Here is a 19,592-nt window from a genome sequence, read left to right as displayed (position 1 = left end):
CAACAAACGGACCATATTGTAATCCCATATGTTGCAGGAATATCTGAAAATCTCAGGAGCATTTTCAAAATACAGGCACACTTTAAACTTAATTATACATTAAGGCGGAAGCTTGTCCACCCCAAAGACAAAACACCAGACACAAACTGAGCAATGTGGTATATGCAGTGCAATGCAGAAAGACGTGCAGACCTGGACATTGGGGAAACAAAACAACCACTTCACAAACTCATGACACAACACAGGAGAACAAAATCATCAGGACAAGATTTAGCAGTCCATCTGCATTTGAAAGACTCTTTTGAAGACAGCAAAGTCCACATTCTGGACAGAGAGTACCACTGGTTAGAAACAGGGGTCAAAGAAGCCATCTATGTCAAAACAGAACAGCTTTTCCTCAGCAGAGGATGAGGGGCATAACACTACCTATCTCCTGTTTACAACACAGTCCTTTCAGCAGTCCCAAGAAGGTTCCACACCCATTTGCATTCTGGTTCAGGGGATTTTGAGGATACAGATAAATCTTCAAGTGGTGTCAACAACTCTCAGAGAGCTAATGATAGACCTTCAGAGTGCTAATGACCAGATGGCTACAAAGAATATAAATCCTTCCCTTGCCCACCAGTCAGTTAGAACTGAAGAAGCTTCCTGGATGAGAAGTGAAACATTTTCAAGGAAACGTTTTCAAGTTCAGTTGCCTTTTGGAAAAAGCACCTTTCGGACAACCATGACCTGGGTGATTGAGACTCTCCATTGACATTTATTAGAGTGAAACGAAGTTCATAGTCTTTCTACAGATAAGTGTACTTAATTTCTCTTTATTTCAGAATTCATTAATGGGGAGACAAGAGGAACATAATTTACTGAAAATTATACTCATAATATGCAATGGCAGCATGTAGCAAACACAGGATATGCATTCATACACATTAGGAATATGTAGATTCAGCTGGACTTCTCACCAATTTAAGAATAATTGTTCAAGTGGTTTTTAGAGATCAGCTCCAAATCAGAATAAACAGAGACCAGGGAATTAGCAGCCCTTCAATGTAAGCTCTGTCAGATGGGGCTGATGGGAATTGGGATCCAACAACTTCTGGAATCTAGTAATTACTTACTGCTGGAATAACCAATACTAGGTTGAGTCTTATCTGTAAATTCCTATGTACCAGGGATCTCAATTTGTCTCTCTTTTTCCCTGACATAAATCACCCATTAATTATAAGAATCCTATTTAATTGAGCCAGAAAATATGTCTTTTGAATAGAAGGGGTTAAACTGAATAAGTAAATAATAAATAAGAACAGTTTTTCCCAAGATCAAATGCCAGGTGTCCATGATACTTTGTATGAATTATTCCAAGCTCTTCTTACATTCGACACAATATTCATTAGAATTAGCCAGAGACTGCTTGTTTCAAATAAGAAGAAGGGCGGCAGCCATTCTTATCTTAGTAACCTTGTGATCCCTTGTGCTAGTGTGCAGCATGTCTGGGAAATATCAAATTGAAAGGAACACATTAGCTAACCAGTAAAGTGAAAATCAATGCCACGAACGTGGTCCATAACAGTTATATGAATTGTACTTGAAGGTACTGTTAGATTGGGTAATGGATAGGCTCACATAGGCTTAACGGTAACAACAGCTCTTTCTTATAACACAACAAGTAAGAACAATCCAGCGAAGGTTGAGTCTGACAGCAGCCCTTTTATAGGGAGCTGTCAGACCCTTCGACCAATAGGATTAAACCTTGGTGGAAACCACTGTAATTGGTATAAGTATCTAATACCCCTCCTCTCTTAGATGGAACAATCCTACTGGTAACGTAGTCACGCAGGTAGGCGGGCATTTGGGTAGCTCTGCCTGACCTGCGCAGTTCAGTAGGAGGGGGTTCCTTGGACAGGTCGGACGGACCTCTTTGCTCCGCAGCTCCGCTTCGTGGAAGCTCCTGGAACCTTTCAAAGGCCGTGGCTGGAGCTTCTGGAGCTGGTTCGCTTGGAGCTCGCTGGGGGCCTGCAACAAAACCAGATAAGTTTCCCCGTAACCTCGGACTTGAGCTGACTGTGGAAGGAGTGAGCGTTTGCTCCATTTAGGTAGGCCTTTGGCTAACTCGTGCAGGAGTTACCTCTGGTTGTCTAAGAGTGGAGTTGGAAAGGCGGCCACGGTCAATGTGCCTTCTCCAATTCCTACCATCCTCGAGCTCTAGGAGGTAAGAACGAGGCCCGGTGATGCTTATCACTGTGGCAGGAATCCACAGAGTTCCCCCAGTGTAGTTGTGGAACTCTGTGGAATCCCCTATGCTAAAAGTCCAAATCTTGCTTGTGGAGTCTGGGAGCGATGAGGCAGAATAATTGGGGTGTAGCCGGTCTAAGTGGGACCTTAGCCAGCGACCCATGAGAAGCTCGGAGGGGCTTCTCCCAGTAGTGGCACTGGGGATGATGTGCTGAATTAGTAAGTAATGGTCAACCCGTGTTTGCCAATCTCCCGAGCCCATCCTAGAGAGAGCCTCTTTTGCAGATCTCACCATTCTCTCCACCTGACCATTGGAGGCCGGATGGAATGGAGAGACCAGGGCATGCCTGATTCCCTGAGCTGCTAGGAAGGTCTCAAATTGGATGGCCGTGAAGAGCCCAGGGCCTGTTGTCAGAGACCAAGATGTCGGGCAGGCCGTGCGTGGAGAAAAGTCTCTGTAGCACCTTGATGACCACTTCTGCCGTTATGGAGGTCATCAGGACTACCTCTAACCACTTCGAGTAGGCGTCCACAACTACTAAGAATGTCTGGCCATGAACTGGGCCAGCAAAGTCAATGTGCACCCTAAACCATGGTGCTTGAGGTCACTCCCACTCCTTAGCGGGTGCCTCTGGGGGAGCTGGTCTGGACTCCTGGCACAGTGTGCAGATAGCCACCCATCCTTCGATCTCCCTGTCCATGTTATGCCACCACATGTAACTCCTAGCCAAAGACTTCATCCTGACTATTCCAGGATGGCCTACATGTAAAGCCTCTAATACTGCAATGCGCAGTTTGGGTAGAACAACAACCCGGTCCCCCCACAGTAGACAGCCATTTACCACTGATAATTCATCGCGTTTAGCAAAATACATTTTTAAATCAGCCCCAACAGGCCTCTTGGGCCACCCCCTCCACATCCAGTTCAAAATTTGCTTGATGGTGGAGTCCTTTGCAGAGTGACGGGCAACGTCAGTGGACAAGACAGGCCCAGTCTCCAGGCAGTCAATGAGGAGGACTGGCATCTCAGAGATAGGGTCAGCAAGAAGTTCAGGCAGCGGGCAGCGGCTGAGAATGTCAGCGTGCCCCAAAGTGGAGCCAGGTCAGTGGATAAGGCGGTAGGAGTAGGCAGCCAGAAAAATAGTCCATCTAGTCATGCAGGGTGATAAAGACAGTGGGGTAGGACTGTCCCCAGCCAGTAAACCCAACAACGGCTTGTGGTCTGTAATCAGTTCGAAGTCCCGACCATAAAGGTACTTGTGGAACCTTTTTACTCCTGCCACAGCAGCCAAAGCCTCACAGTCCATCTGGCTGCGGAGGATGGGGTCCTGGAGTAAAATGCAATAGGGGCTTCGGTTCCGTTGGGTATACAGTGGCTGAGGACGGCACCGACGCCAAATGGTGAAGCGTCGCAGGTCAGCACCAATGGCAGGATCTGGATGTACTGGACGATGAAAGAATCCGCCGACAGAAGTCATTTTACTGCGGCAAATGCGGCAGCCTCGGCTTTTCCCAAGGACCACTTCACGTTTTTAGCCAGGAGACTATGTAGGGGCTCAGCAACAATGGCTTTCCAGACCGGTGCCGAAAACGTCCTCGAACTCCTTAAAGATGGCTTCAGCGCCGTCGTCTTTCAAGGCGTTGATACCGGTCACCTCTAGGCCCAGGGCTTGGAACCAATCTAGCCCTAGGAGGCTCTGCAGGTTGCCACTGTCACTGGGAGTTTCCCACTGAACTGTTTGAAGTTCACCTGGAAGGTGCATTGGCCCATGATGGGGACCCGGTTTTCCTGGTAATCGCGTAAGCGGATGTCAAGGTGTGAAGGTGCTGCTTCTTGAGGCTAGGGATAGCCTGTTTCAGGGTAGACCACGGAATGATGGTCAGTGATGACCCAGTGTCGATCTCCATTTCACATGGAGAGTCCTCGATGAGGACTGTGACCTTCAGCTTTTTTGGCCGCCTGGTGTGGACTTGTCCGATTGATGTGTGGTGAGTGACTCTGTCGTTGCCCTCTGAGCTCCGTGGTGGCTTCTTCCAGGCCCCTTGGCTGGGCCTCGGTTGGCGGCTTGGTGCGCCTCTAGGCTGCCAGGCAGTGGCAGGGAATTCGCTCCAGCACACCTTTGCGATGTGCCCTTTTCACTCGCAGCACTGGCAGGTTGTGTCACGGAAACGGCAAGTCGATCTGACATGGTCTCCTCCGCATCTTGCACAAGGCGGTAGACGCTGTTTGAAAGTATGTGCCGGCTGGGCATGGCTACTGCACATGCGGCAGCTGTCATCTTCTTCTCCTTCAGAACTCTTGGGTTCTGCAGCCTCGTGATGAACCCGTATGCTTTTCCGTGCTTCTTGGGGCACGCTTTGGCGCTGCAGTTTCAGTCGATTTGACGGCTGATTTTGACGCCCTGGCTTCGTCCAAGGCAATCTGCAGAGTGAGGTTTGATTTTGCGAGCAACCTCCTCTGTAACTTAATGTCCCAAACACCGCATATTATGTGGTCCAGAATCAGCTCGTCTAAGTCTCTGAATTCGCAGTATGCTGCAGCCTTACAGAGCGCAGTAATGTACTCATTAATTGACTCGCCCTCCTTCTGATTCTTGATATTGAATTCATGCCGGCGAACGTGCTTGGACAGCTCAGGTGCGTAATGAGTCCTAAGCGTCTGCTGGAGCACGGACCAGGCAACTGATTGGAGTGGTATTGGCTCAGAGAAGTCTTTTGCCATCTCGAACACTTCCCGACCTCAGTACCCGAGGAACATGTTCTTCTTGCGGCCTTCAGAAAGGCCCATGAGGTTGTTTGCCTCGAGGAAGCAGTCAAATCGTAGCATGTATGAGTCCCAGTGTTCGGTGACTGGATCATACGGAGTTGGTGGGGCGTGCATGGCCATTTTGTGTTCTGAGGGCGTTTTGAGTTTGCCACTCAAAAATGGCTGTTCGAAGCGTGCTGAGCTCCAGGCTGGATGTACTTTCTGGATCACTACACTCTTTTTGGTTCGCCTAGTTGCCTTCCAATCCCACCTTCATCACCAGTGTTAGATTGGGTAATGGATAGGCTCACACAGGCTTAACGGTAATAACAGCTCTTTATTATACACAACAAGTGAGAACAATCCAGCGAAGATTGAGTCTGACAGCAGTCCTTTTATAGGGAGCTGTCAGACCTTTCGGCCAATAGGATTAAACCTCTGTTACCGCTGGAACAGAGGACCTTGGTGGAAACCACTGTAGTTGGTATAAGTATCTAACAGGTACCAAAGAAGAAACAAAGATTTTCTATATGTAAATTGAAACATTGCAAAATGATTGCGGATTTTGTGGAGGTAGTGGGAGCGGGAGGAAGAGAAGAAAGCATTGGTGGGAAAATGTTACTTTTCTAACTCCATTTCTAATTCTTGCTAATATTAAGCAGCACTGGAACTAAAAAGTTGCTGGAGCGTGTATACAATTAAAACAGGCTTGGAGTGTTTTTGAGGACAGCTTTTTTATTTGCACCAAGGACTTAGTTTCACCACGCATTCTGTAAGCATGAGGCACTGCATATTTATGCATGCAGCTAAATACACTTGATTTATTCAAGGCCTTAAAATCGGCAGTGTGAAAGCAAAAGAAAGATTTTACACAATTGGGCGTTTGGAAATGAAAAAGTTGTGACTCATGTCCTTAAAAGAAATAAATATTAAAAATAAGATTTCCCTTAGTAAAGCATCTTTATAATCTCATATATATATTTTTTTGCAAGACTAACTAGCCAAATAACCTTAGCAGCACAGTCCACACAGGAACTAATGTCCACCATGGTTGGAAGGCATCAAGGCTGATTAAAAGAACAAAATTATTTCAGCTCCAGAGATTAGTAGGGTCAGTCTTTGTGATGATGTGGTGACTTGGTCCTCATTTCTGCAGTAGAAGGAAAGAGAAAGTTTTCAGGGGAAGATGCATTGTGATGGACGAGACTCTGAAAGCAACCAAAAGCTGTCTTTCCAGTAAAAAGATAAAACATATCATACAAAAAATACAAAAAAAACAAATTCCACCTGTCACACTTTGAAACAGATTCAGGAAGGCGAGGTTGTTTTTAATAACAAACAGCTGGTCAGGAAAGGCAAGGATCCTTTTTCAGGAGAAGGCCCAAATGGGAGAAGAAACAAACTAGACAGGTGTAAAACCAGAAAAGGCCATAAAAATAAAATAATAATAAATAGTAAGTAAAAAAGAGGAAAGATTCATAGCTGCTGGGAGAAATATGATTTGAAATGAGAAATTCTAGAAGGCAAACTCCAAAAAGATCTTGACAAACTTGAACAATGGGCCCTATCCAACAACATGAAATTTAATGAGGAGAAAAACAAGGTTTTATCCCTAGGCAGGAAAAACCAAAGATACTAGTACAGATTAGGTGAAACCTGATTCAATAAATGGCCAAGATATACATATCAAGACTCCAAGATTCTATAAGCTAGTTCCTTTCTCACTGTAATAAAATTGTCTACTCTAAATATGTGAGAAACTTGTCTTTTTGACTGCAAGATGCTTGACACAAATGTTGAGTAAAGCAATTGGTGGTGGTTAGTTTTCCAACTGATACATGACATTGAGTCTAGAACCCATCAGATACCACTCTGAAAGCATTCCATATTAGATTGTGTGTGGGTAGCAACATTGCCTGATTTCTTTGCTGAGATGTGATAATGATGGGTTATGGGGGCAGCGCAGTTTATGTAGAAATAACTGCTGACTCAAGAATGTGAGGAAAGTGTGTTAAGGTGGCCTTTTAGCAGTACATGTAAATATAGAGCTATCATAGACTGCAAAGGAAATATTAAATATGATTATATCATGGTATATCTATTCACACTATATGAACTTGTAAACAATTACTTTGCTTCAAAGTAATTGGATTGTAACTCTCATGAGCAATTAAGCTTGCAAGCCTTAGAAATTCCCTTAAACCACATTTTGCAAAGGCTGTGTTCATTAACACAGCTGTTGTAGATAATGGTACCCAGTTGATCTATACTATTAGCATTTCAGGAATCCTGCTGCTTTACTAAAAGCACTGGTTCTTTTTAAAAATTTCAGTACGAGCAACATAAAATTTAGATCGGAAGACAATATAAAAGATAAACTGAAATCAAAAATAGTAGGCACAATGCATTAATTCTTTTGACTTTTAAGTGGCTCTACAAACATAAATCTTGTATTTGCCTTGGCCCACAACATAACTGGAAAAACATTGTCTTGCAGCCAAAAGTCCAAAGTTTTCATGAGCAATGAGGCAATTCCTCAGCCTTTAAAGAAACTAATTCTTCTACAACCTTTGATCAGAATGTTGGCCAGATTTATGTTCCATTCTTTTACTTTCTTGGAGGTACAGAGTTTTAAAACCAACTAAAGGTGAAGAAACCTTTAGCCCAATCCAGGAGTGTCTGCAGGGTGTACTAAAAATATCAAGGTGGCAACCATGATGGGTGCAATCAAATCTCTGATTGATTTTACATCAATCAATTTATATACCGGTATGTATCAATCAATACTCTGATATACATCCTAAGGACATCCCTGTTCTCATCTTCCCTTTATAATTGGGAGGAAATGTAAAAATGGTGTGATTTAAGTTTAATAGATGACCTCCCAGGAAAGTCACCTTCCAGTCATGATGTACCCTTGATTCTATCATCCCATTTGACCACCATAAAAATACATTAAAATATAAAAGAAAAGTATGTCAGTTCCATCTCTTTGATTCTCAGTCACCTGAAGATAAACCTGCCCAAAACAATTGTTCCCAAGTCTGAATAATTCACATTTGCATAAATTTCAGAAACATATAAAAACTGTTCTAATATAAGTATTATACAGTACACTGTTATATATCATACATTATACAATTGTATTAATCTGTAATATAACATTATGAGCTGTGGTGGCGCAGTGGTTAGAGTACAGTATTGCGGACTACTTCTGCTGACTTCTGACTGCTGACTGCCTACAATTTGGCAGATCGAATCTCCCCAGGCTCAAGGTTGAGACTCAGCCTTCCATCCTTCCAAGGTGGGTAAAATGAGGAACCCAAATTGCAGTGGGCAATATGCTGACTCTGTAAACCACTTAGAGAAGGTTGTAAAGCACTGTACAGCGGTATATAAGTCTAAGTGCTATTGCTATTATATAATACAAAATAAATATGATGCTTGCCTAAAAGTATCCAAAGCAGGACAGCAAACTGCAGCCCCCCCCCCCCCCTGCATTCAAGGTCAGACATTTTGATACTGGTATACACAAGCCATTGTCCTTCTTTCTGCTACTATATTGCTTCTAAATACATCAACCTAAGGCAAGATCCAAGAGCTGCAGCTCAGAATGGGCCTATCCACAGCCAATTATATTGCATACAATGGAATATTTTTATTTATTTGAATAAGACAGGCAAAAAGCACCTCTCAGTTCTCAATTCTAAGTTGCCAGGCTACAACAAACAGGGCACTTGAAGTATTAAAGTGTTGAATTGTTGGGAGTGATCTGAATACATTTTAGGATTGCATTATATATGACTAACAAGTAGCTAGCTTTTCACAACACCTACACTCAGTTGCCTAAAGCATCACTTCAGTTTGTTCAGCCTCCAACTAAAATAAAACAAATTCTCATGTAACTGTTTAAGATTTTTGTCTTGGGAGAATGAACTCTTGGGAATTCCCTGTACGGTTACCATAAGCCAGATCTGTGGTATAATCTCCTGCTCTTTATTTTGCTTATTTAATTCTTAGAAAAGCATTACAAAGTCTGTCTTCCTTCTCCAGAGATATATCACCATAAAGCCATCAAGTCCGAGAAAATGGATTCAGAGTTTTTTTAAAACAAACAAACAAAAGACTGTTTTCTCGTTAAGCCTATTTTGGGATCGGGATGGAAAAAAAATTGTCCCCCTGTGACATTAAGAAAGATTCACCAGATTGAAACACATTTTCTATTACATTTTTCAGGCAATTCGTTCAATGCCTATTTAAAATTGGGCACCATTCATAGATGCTTTAAAAAAAATAAAATAACAGCTGATTCCTCTGTATCGGACGTGATCGTTTTATGTTCAATCCATAGGTATGCTTTTGTGGACATGAAATGAATTTGTAGCTTAGAAAAGACAGCTAGAATCCCCTTCATAAAAGCATAATGGTGATTATTATGAAATGCTTAATTGCTATCCTTCTTTACAGCTATTTTTATTTTGCTTACCATGGATTCGCTGATCAGGAGGAGGAGGAGAGCTTCTTCAACGTTGTCATGGGGGGTATAGATGCTGAAAGACAAACAGACTTTTTCAAAATATAAGCAAACAATAAGAATTATGCTCATGGGAGACTCTTGTTAATAGCACCACAGGATTAGTAATGTGAAACGTCTCATGCATGATTAATTTGTTATATAATCGTTTCTTCAGACTGGAATGACTAAAAGCTATAGAGGAGATAACTCATCTGTGACGAGGGAGAGCAAATGATTGGTCAAAAACTCTTTATTCATGAAACAAGTTAGCTCCTGGGTGTTCTGACCGTATTGACTCTAAAGCATTTGGGGCCAGATTGCCTGCACATGGATCAGCTTATGAGAACCTTGCAACTGAGCAATGATCCTTCAGAAAGAGCTGGTTGACTGATGAATACCAGGACCTTGTTTGATTTGGCCCCCTCATATTTCCAGCAAGACATGTGTGGCATTATCTCTATTAATATACAATACAATACAATACAATACAATAGTAGAGTTGGAAGGGACCTTAGAGGTCTTCTAGTCCAACCCCCTGCCTAGGCAGGAAACCTTATACTGTTTCAGACAAATGGCTATCCAACATCTTCTCAAAGACTTCCAGTGTTGGGGCATTCACAACTTCTGGAGACACGCTGTTCTACTGATTAATTGTTCTAACTCTCAGGAAATTTCTCCTCAGTTCTAAGTTGCTTCTCTCCTTGATTAGTTTCCACGCATTGCTTTCTGTTCTACCCTCAGGTGCCTTGGAAAATAGTTTGACTCCCTCTTCTTTGTGGCAACCCCTGAGATATTGGAACATTGCTATCATGTCTCCCCTAGTCCTTCTTTTCATTAAACTAGACATACCCAGTTACTGCAACCGTTCTTCATGTTTTAGTCTCCAGTCCTCTAATCATCTTTGTTGCTCTTCTCTGCACTCTTTCTAGAGTCTCCACATCTTTTCTACATCGTGGTGACCAAAACTGAATGCAGTATTCCATGTGTGGCCTTACCAAGGCATTATAAAGTGGTATTAACACTTCACATGATCTTGATTCTATCCCTCTGTTGATGTAGCCTAGAACTGTGTTGGCTTTTTTGGAAGCTGCTGCACACTGCTAACTCATATTTAAATGGTTGTCCACTAGGACTCCAAGATCCCTCTCACAGTTACTACTATTGAGGAAGGTACCACTTATACTGTACTTGTGCATTTCGTTTTTCTTGCCTAAATGTAGAACCTTACTCTTATACAATACAATAGCAGAGTTGGAAGGGACCTTGGAGGTCTTCTAGTCCAATCCCCTGCCTAGGCAGGAAAGCCTATACCGTTTCAGACAAATGGCTATCCAATATCTTCTTAAAGACTTTATTATTATTAGTGTTTGGGCATTCACAACTCCTGGAGGCAAGCTGTTCCACTGATTAATTGTTCTGTCAGGAAATATGACTGAATAATTCATTTTAGGAGATCCTCTACTCAATGACACTAGCAAGCTTCCATTTGCCCTTCTCTATTCAATTGATCTATTAATGTAAGGGAATTTTAAAAGCCTTTAAAAATTAATTATCATTATTTTAATTTCTGGTGTTACTCTGTGTAGTGATATATTTCACATAGGATGTTTTACTTAGTATTTGTTCTATGCACTGAAACCTACCCCAAAGAGTAGGTATTAAATTGATTTAAAATTCCAGATACAGAGTTTAATTTCCCCCCCCCCCCTTAAAATTATTACCAGAGACCTCTAACAGAAGACATGGGTATTATTTCTAACTAGCTGTTAACCTGCCGATGCCTGGGTATTTGTTTATTCACAAATATCAGGACCAAACGTAATTTCTAATGTTGGATTTCCCCCCTTACTAGAGGGAGTCCCCTTGTGGAGTAATGTGAAGCCATTACCATGACAAATCCACTGTGCTATATAGTAGAAGCCATTTTAAGGCACAATAGGCTGTATCTTAACAGAACAACCCCCCCCCCCCGAGATTTGTTAGGGGTGTCTTACCCCCACAGTATTTGTTTCCAGAGAGTAAGTCATCTGTGTACCAAGTTTGATTGAAATTGCTCGAGGTGTTCCAGAGTTATGCTGGAACACACACACACACACACACACACACACACGTTTATATATATATATTGATTAATAGCTCTCTTCCCCTTCAATAGTTAAGGTGTTTTTAAAATTCTCTAAGTTCTAGGTACGTACTTATCTCCAGCGTGTTGCTGTAGTTTTCGACGTAAGGTGGTACAAATGTAAGCGTTGTCCTCTTTCTTCATTAACTCAGGAAGTGGGTCAGATAAGGGACTCCAGTAACAATCTTCACTTAGGGAGTGGAGGAGCAGCTCTGCCAGTTGTTTGGTAGCTGTCTGGTGAAGGATGTAAAGAAACTGAAAAATACATTCTTAAAAACTCAAAGGAAGATTTCACCTTATGCTATGAGCCAGTATAAAACACAGGATCCATTGAGTTGGACAAGAAGGAATAAACAATAGTAAGTATCGCAGAAGGGAGCTCTAAAGAGGCCAACACAATAATTTCTGCTGCTCAGTATATGTGTTTGTGGGTGCTAGCATGTGTACTTTATGTTTGTATTTCGGCTTTTATGGCACTTCAGTACAGACAGTGATGGTAAATGTTATTTGAAAATTGAACCTTTCTCTAAAAACATCTACTTCCTGTCCTCTCAGTGGGCGCTTTCTTTATTGCACAGTTCAACAGTGATATTACTTTGTTTCACTTTTGTTATGAATAACACCAGGCAAACTCTATATTTTATTTATATTAGCTTCTGGCAAAGCAAAGAAGAAAAAGCATTTTTCTACTTAGAATACATTTTCTGGCCGCAAATAAAATTTACATTCTGCCATTCAACATTCCAAATTAATTAACAGGTTAATTCTACCTCAAAACCTTTATGTTCATAATATTAAAACAAATTACTAAAATTATTGGTAGCACAATGCAAGAATCCAAAACTTTATTCTTCTACGGCATATTTAAAATCAGAAATAATGATACTGTTAATACATTATGGTAAAGGTGATTATATTCAAATTTCACAATACAACTCAGTGTTGTGCACTTTTCCCCTCTAGCTTAGTCCAGGAGAAGATATTATATTATTTTGGCTTTCATTTTTTATTAAGCACAATAAAAGGTACATGTGAATGTTAAGATGTGGTTATTAACAATAATTAGGACTTAATCCTCTGATTGCCTCTGCTATCAGATTTTTCTCACTGCATCAACAAGTTCCATTCGTTCCTTGATTATCTCATCCATAAAACTGGACAATCATTTTGGTTCCGTTGCCTCCAGCTATAATCCTTAACATCCCTATGACCTTCCATACAACACATTTTATGCTCACCAATCTATGAAGTGGTAGTCAGTGGACTTCAATCACAAGCTGGCCATAAAATGCCATCAGCTGATGCTCTTTGAATGGGTGTGACCCAGATTTCTTGTGTATGAATGTGGTGAACTTGGTCGATTTGCCATTTAACAGACATTCGGCTGTAACAGAACCCTTTGCCTTCACTGTTCCATTAGTGTGAGGGATCAATGTCCTAGTTACAGCACTATGGCATCATAATAATTTTTTAAAAAATCCATGTATGAGCAACCTGGTTGTGACTGGGGGCTGCACAGGCCACAATGAGTGGGGAAGTATGGCACCACACAGCATTCTTGGACACGATAGCACAGCTCCAACTTGCATTCCCCCAGATATTCAGCCTTCCATCCCAAAATTCCCCAGTGTGGAAATTGCTCAGAATTCTAGGAATTGTAAGGAACACCTCTTAAGGGAGCTGCAGCCCTTTTGAAGAACAGGTTGGGAAATACCATGTTTGCAGTAATCATTATTATATACAAACATTGGGACCAGAACACTAGTTTCTTGAGGTCTGGAAGATGGACAAGATTTGGGTTTTTATTTTTTTAAAATCCAGGTTAAGCCCATTGTTGCAAACATGGTATTAGAGTTTACATTATGAGGAGAGGGGCAGTGGCAGTCATGTCAAAAAAAAAACCATGCTTGTGTTAAGAAATGGGATGGCCTTTCAGCTCTGAAGGAGTGGTGGTATTATGTCTCCTCAAGAAGCCATCACTGGACCTAATCATCCTGGACAATTTTTCTCTTTTCAGGAAGTTGAGAAGGTGACCTGATAAGAGCTCCAGGGAACTCGGTAAGAAATAGAATTCAATATCACTATCCACAATATTCTTCTGCACATAATGAAGGGACTGAGAGGTAGAGACACCACATTGTGGTGTTGTTCTCTTTCTCCTTTCCCTGAGGCCAATCTGCATGGATGGAGGAGAAGAAATCAAATATATGGCCCCTATGGCTGGTGGGGTGCCACAGAGCTTGGCACTTTCTGCCTGCCTGCTCAACTTTTACATGAAACTACTGAGTGAGGTCATCAATTGGTTCAGAGTCCTGTGTTATTATTATTATGCAGATGATACCCAATGACATCTTGCAAGTGATGCTGATGCTGTGTCCAAGTGTCTGGGGGCTTTGCAGGTCTGGATGAGGAGAATAAACTTTGACTCAATCCTGAAAAGACCAAGTAGCTATGAATATTTCTGCCCTCTGGTCCCAAGAGCCCCCATCTTTAGTCTTGGATGGAGCTGCATTATTCCATTCAAGATTGTTGCACAATCTGAGACATCTTGGACTCAGATCTTCTGTTTGAAGAGTAGGTAGCAGCTATGGCCAAGAGGGATTTTTCACAGATATATTTAGTGTGACATTTGCACCTGTTCCTTTATCAGGTGGGTTATTCCCTAAACATCCCAGGAATGGACTATTGTAGACTTCCAGGGAAACAATGGAGGACTGAAAATGGCTCCACTTTAGCAAAGCCAACAACTGCATCAACAAGAGAAGCCATCAGCTCCTCAGAACTCTCTGGATCAAAGGGAAAACAGGAATCACCCACAAATCTGCTCCATACAGAATCTTCCTATGAAGAGATTGTAAAATAATGAACTTTTCATCTTTTATACAGCATATTTGTTCTTACGTTTTTCTATCATTGTGCATTTCTCTTCTCCCACTTCCCACCCTCAAATAAGAATGGAGCAATGAGGTGTACGTGGAACCGCCCTTGAAAACCACTCAAAAGCTACAGTAGTATGTCCATATGATAACACTGCTTGATGAGCTGCTGGCTTCTGGATATAATTCAAGATACTGGTTAGAATATAGAACTCTACGTGGCATAGGACCTGGTTACTTGAAAAACTAGCTATCTCAAACAATTTCTACCCATTGAATTACACAGTGGGATCTAGGTGGATGAAGAACACTTTTTCTGCTACAGTATCTGTCTTCTAAAATAGTATCTCCCACCCACCCCTGCCACCCAGGACAGCTGCATGTCCCACCCTGATGAGGTTCCATTTTTGGTCATCTTGGGTGATGAACCACTATAAGATTTGAGTTTCTTATGTATGGTTCTTTGTCATAGACACACATCTCTTTCTTCTTTCATTTTATTGTTCTAACTTTTTTTATAGTGTAAAGCACCCCAGTTGTTTGGTGTTAATCAACGGGGGGGGGGGGAGGCAAAATGCTTTCCCCTGGTCTAAGAAAAATCAAGTTTATATTATTGTTAATCTGAAATAGAACAGTTTTTCGTTTCAGAGTAAGTCTTTTTCTACTATACCATCGTGTTTTGAAACAGACTGAATGCAAGATCCATACTTCATTCTTTTGATACTGCAAAAATTTACATTAGTATTTTGGCATGCAAATGGTTGTAAATGGTCATAACTATGCAGAAATCTGGATGAGGGTGCAGCATCTTTGGATGCTAAAACTGGCATTCAGCATACCATCAATTGCTAGAACGATGGGATTATATTTCTTGCAGTTCCTGTCATTTGTTAGTTGCTGTTGCTAAAAATGTTCCCAGAAATACACCAAAGCTGACTGAAATAGCTCTTGGAGGAAAAAAAGGATCCTGAATCTAAAATAAAAGTTGGTCTAATGTCAACTCAAATTCCAAACTCTGATCCAATCTGTTCAAATGCAACTTTTGAACCACTTCCTTTTCTGTTCTTCCTTTCATCTCTGGTTATCAGTATGCTGCTTTTAGAGAAAGGTAAGAAAGGCTCATATTATGGCAAGACAATTTTTTTTAAAAAAAAGTTTAGATTAGGCAGATGATGCCTAATATAATTTTCTCCCATCTGGATCAGGAGTGAAATTCAGCAGGTTCTGGAGAACTGGTAGCGGAAATTTTGAGTAGTTCAGAGAATCGGCAAATTCCATCTCTGGCTGGCCCGAGTGGGGTGGGAATGGAGATTTTGCAGTATCCTTCCCCTGGAGTGGGGTGGGAATGGAGATTTTGCAGTATCCTTCCCCTGGAGTGGGGTGGGAATGGAGATTTTGCAGTATCCTTCCCCCGGAGTGGGGTGGGAATGGAGATTTTGCAGTATCCTTCCCCCGGAGTGGGGTGGGAATGGAGATTTTGCAGTATCCTTCCCCTGGAGTGGGGTGGGAATGGGGATTTTGCAGTATCCTTCCCCTGGAGTGGGGTGGGAATGGGGATTTTGCAGTATCCTTCCCCTGGAGTGGGGTGGGAATGGAGATTTTGCAGTATCCTTCCCCTGGAGTGGGGTGGGAATGGAGATTTTGCAGTATCCTTCCCCTGGAGTGGGGTGGGAATGGGGATTTTGCAGTATCCTTCCCCTGGAGTGGGGTGGGAATGGGGATTTTGCAGTATCCTTCCCCTGGAGTGGGGTGGGAATGGGGATTTTGCAGTATCCTTCCCCTGGAGTGAGGTGGGAATAGGGATTTTGCAGTATCCTTCCCCTGGAGTGGGGTGGGAATGGAGATTTTGCAGGATCCTTCCCCTGGAGTGAGGTGGGAATAGGGATTTTGCAGTATCCTTCCCCTGGAGTGGGGTGGGAATGGGGATTTTGCAGTATCCTTCCCCTGGAGTGGGGTGGGAATGGGGATTTTGCAGTATCCTTCCCCTGGAGTGGGGTGGGAATGGGGATTTTGCAGTATCCTTCCCCTGGAGTGAGGTGGGAATAGGGATTTTGCAGTATCCTTCCCCTGGAGTGGGGTGGGAATGGAGATTTTGCAGTATCCTTCCCCTGGAGTGAGGTGGGAATAGGGATTTTGCAGTATCCTTCCCCTGGAGTGGGGTGGGAATGGAGATTTTGCAGTATCCTTCCCCTGGAGTGGGGTGGGAATGGAGATTTTGCAGTATCCTTCCCCTGCCATGCCCACCAAGCCACGCCCACAGAACCAGTAATTTAAAAAAATTGAATTTCACCACTGATCTAGATGTTATAATAATAATCTTGGAGTTCCGGTTCCGGCGGCAGCGGCGACGGGCAGCTCTTTGCCCGCTCCGGCTCTCCGGTGGGCTTCCCCACTCCTTGGGGGGCACAGGACACCCCTCAGGGGGGTCCTGCCAGAGGGGCGGCATCGCGGGGAGCTCCTGCAGCGGCGGCGGCCGGCGGGAGGTCTCGCGCGCGCCCAAGGCACCGGGGAGCTAGATCGGAGGGCGCCTCGCGTTTCTGCGCCTCGCGCCTCGCTAAAGCCGTCTGGAGAATGAAGCAATTGAAGGAAGCAGCTGCGGTGCGGTGAGGTTGCTTCTCTCTTCATGCCCTATTTTGCACGAAGAATTAGTCAGCTTTCCTTAAAATAACTTTCGGAGTATTCTGGAGGCGCGGCTGGAGGGAGGGGGGTTTCCCCCCCCCTTGGACAAGCGGCGAGGAATAATTTTGCTCTCAGCCCCCGGGGAAGGAGGAGGGGGGAGAGCCAACGAATGAAGCCTCACCCAGGTTGAGATGATTTTCTTTTCAACTTAATTTCACTTTCTACTGTGATTTGAGGACTTTTGGAGCTTTTTAAAACTTTGTTATGCCTCTGTGCCCAAAACTGGCAGGGCAAGATGGCACACTTCCGTTGTCTTTATGAATTGTGAAACCTGACTCCACCTTTAAAATTCAGGCTTCCGGTCTTTGTCTCCGTGTCTCCCAGAGGAATCTCTTGTGGATTGGTATTTTTTGAACTTTCTAGGGGAAACCTTTCATCTATTGCCAGACTTATTAGAGAGATTCTCTTCTGCCTGGTTCTTCTGCTCCCGGACCTCACCTGGCTACCCTTCTTTTCTAACTGTTTATCTTATATATGGACTGAACTTCTAATGTTATAAAGGATGGCATCCAAAAGACCACCTCCTGGGAAACCTGGCTTTGCCACGTCTGCTCCAACATCTGTAACATCCAGTCCAGCCACACAGTCAAAGATAACAGAACTGATGCAACCTAAGACTATAGAGATGGACTTTCAACAAATGCTTCAACAAATTTTACAGGGCCAGGAGGAAATCAAGAAACAGCTAAGGGAAATGAAAGATGAAATTAAAGAAAATCAAGCCCAAATTTATAAGAACTCACAGAGACTGGATCTTGTGGAAGGGGGGGTGGAGGAGGTGAGGGGGGGGGTGGAAGCTGTGCAGAAAGGGAACAAAGATCTTGACATCCAACAGATGAAATTAAAATTTGAGAGAATGTCCTATTATCTTAGATTTCAAAATGTTATAGAAGAAGATGGGGAAAATATAAGGGACATCATGACAAACATTCTGGCTGACTACACATACAAAGAAAAACAACAGATGGGGTGGGATATAGACCTGGTTTATAGAGTGAACTCAGCTTATGCTAGAACACACAATGTACCCAGGGAGGTTCACATTAAATTCCTTAGAAAAAGCACAAGAGGTGAAATTCTGGGTGTACAAAGGGGGCAAGCATTGACATATCATGATATGGAGATAACCATTCTGAAGCAGATCCCTAAGAAGATTAGAGAAAAAAGAAAAAATTATTCGCAATTAGCGAATAAATTATACCAGAAAGGGGTGTGGTTTAGATGGTTGATGCCTGAAGGTATGCTGATATTCTGGGAGGAGACAAGAATTAGAATTAATTCACCCATAGAGGCGCAGGCCTTTATGGAAAAAAATAAAACACTCCTAGAGAAACCACCAGACACCACAACGGACACGCAGGACACGGGAGGGGCCAGAGCTCTGCCAGTGGAGGGAGATGGGGCAATAGCAAGAAGACTCAGATCACAAAAATAAACAAGAAAATCATATTATTATATATTGACCGAAAGTGAAAATGGAATTATATTTGGATTTTATACTGTAATGTTTAATTTGATTGAATTTAATAATAGAACTAATATGCTGATTGTAATCAATTATATACTAATGCATTATATATAAATGTATACTATGGGTATGGAGGGAGGGGGGCCTCACACATTTTGCAACTGCCAAAATTTGTATACCTGTCCATTTACCCTTTTCCCTATAAATCTTGAAAAACCAATAAAATTTTATTACAAAAAAAATAATAATAATAATCTTGTGTAGTAGAAAAAACTACCAAAGTTAGGTATGTAAAATTCTATTTGACCATATTAACCAATTAGTTAACTCAGAATAGCAATACCAACCTTACGTGCTAAGAAGAAAGGAAGAATGGAAGAACGGAAGAAAGGGGGGGGAGGGAGTTTTACAGGCTTCTGCCAGGAGAGCTAATGTGGAATCCAGGGATTGAATTTACCGTTCTGAAGCTCAGAGTAGCCTTTGTTTCCATGGTCCTTAACATTTCTCTTAGATTCCTTATTCCTTGAATAATATTGCTAAAGGAAGAAAAAAAAGCAAGTCTGAAAAGCAAGTCTGAATTGTCCATGAATTATGAAGAACAACAGAAGAATCTCTCTTGCATTGAATATATGTACATTCATACATATATGCATACATACATATGCACACTTATGCTCAGGTTGGGTTATAGTAATAGGGCAAGTCAGCAAATCTTCAAAGAATATTTTCCCAGATGGTGACTGATAAGAAGAACTTACACCTCATACTTAAAAGTTTGTCAGAAGGCAGTGCCTTCTCCCATTGCGCCTGGATAGAAGAGTGGTCAGACAGAGATCTAGCACTGTGGATTCATGTCACCCTAACTCAGGGGTGTCCAAACTTGGCAACTTTAAGACTTGTGGACTTCAACTCCCAGAATTCCCCAGCCAGCAGAGCACCCTGCCCTAACTTAT

The 19,592-nt window shown here is 42.4% G+C and overlaps 1 protein-coding gene across 1 annotated transcript in view; it reads right to left on the bottom strand.

Annotated features, from left to right (window-relative positions):
- TTC7A (tetratricopeptide repeat domain 7A) overlaps positions 1-19,592 on the bottom strand; it is a 201,788-nt gene that overhangs the window by 152,469 nt on the left and 29,727 nt on the right. Inside the window, exons 6-8 of the mRNA XM_081940769.1 lie at positions 19,097-19,175; positions 11,690-11,850; positions 9,465-9,528 (exon numbers count right to left, since the gene is read on the bottom strand). Of these exons, the coding sequence (XP_081796895.1) occupies positions 9,465-9,528; positions 11,690-11,850; positions 19,097-19,175 (304 nt within the window). The remainder of the gene's footprint in view (positions 1-9,464; positions 9,529-11,689; positions 11,851-19,096; positions 19,176-19,592) is intronic.

The sequence above is a fragment of the Natrix helvetica genome (assembly GCF_964273705.1).
Source record: "Natrix helvetica genome assembly, chromosome: 2".
NCBI classification, from domain to species: Eukaryota; Metazoa; Chordata; class Lepidosauria; order Squamata; family Natricidae; genus Natrix; species Natrix helvetica.
Note: the sequence above shows the minus strand (reverse complement) of the source record. Positions and strands in the feature narration are given on the sequence as shown.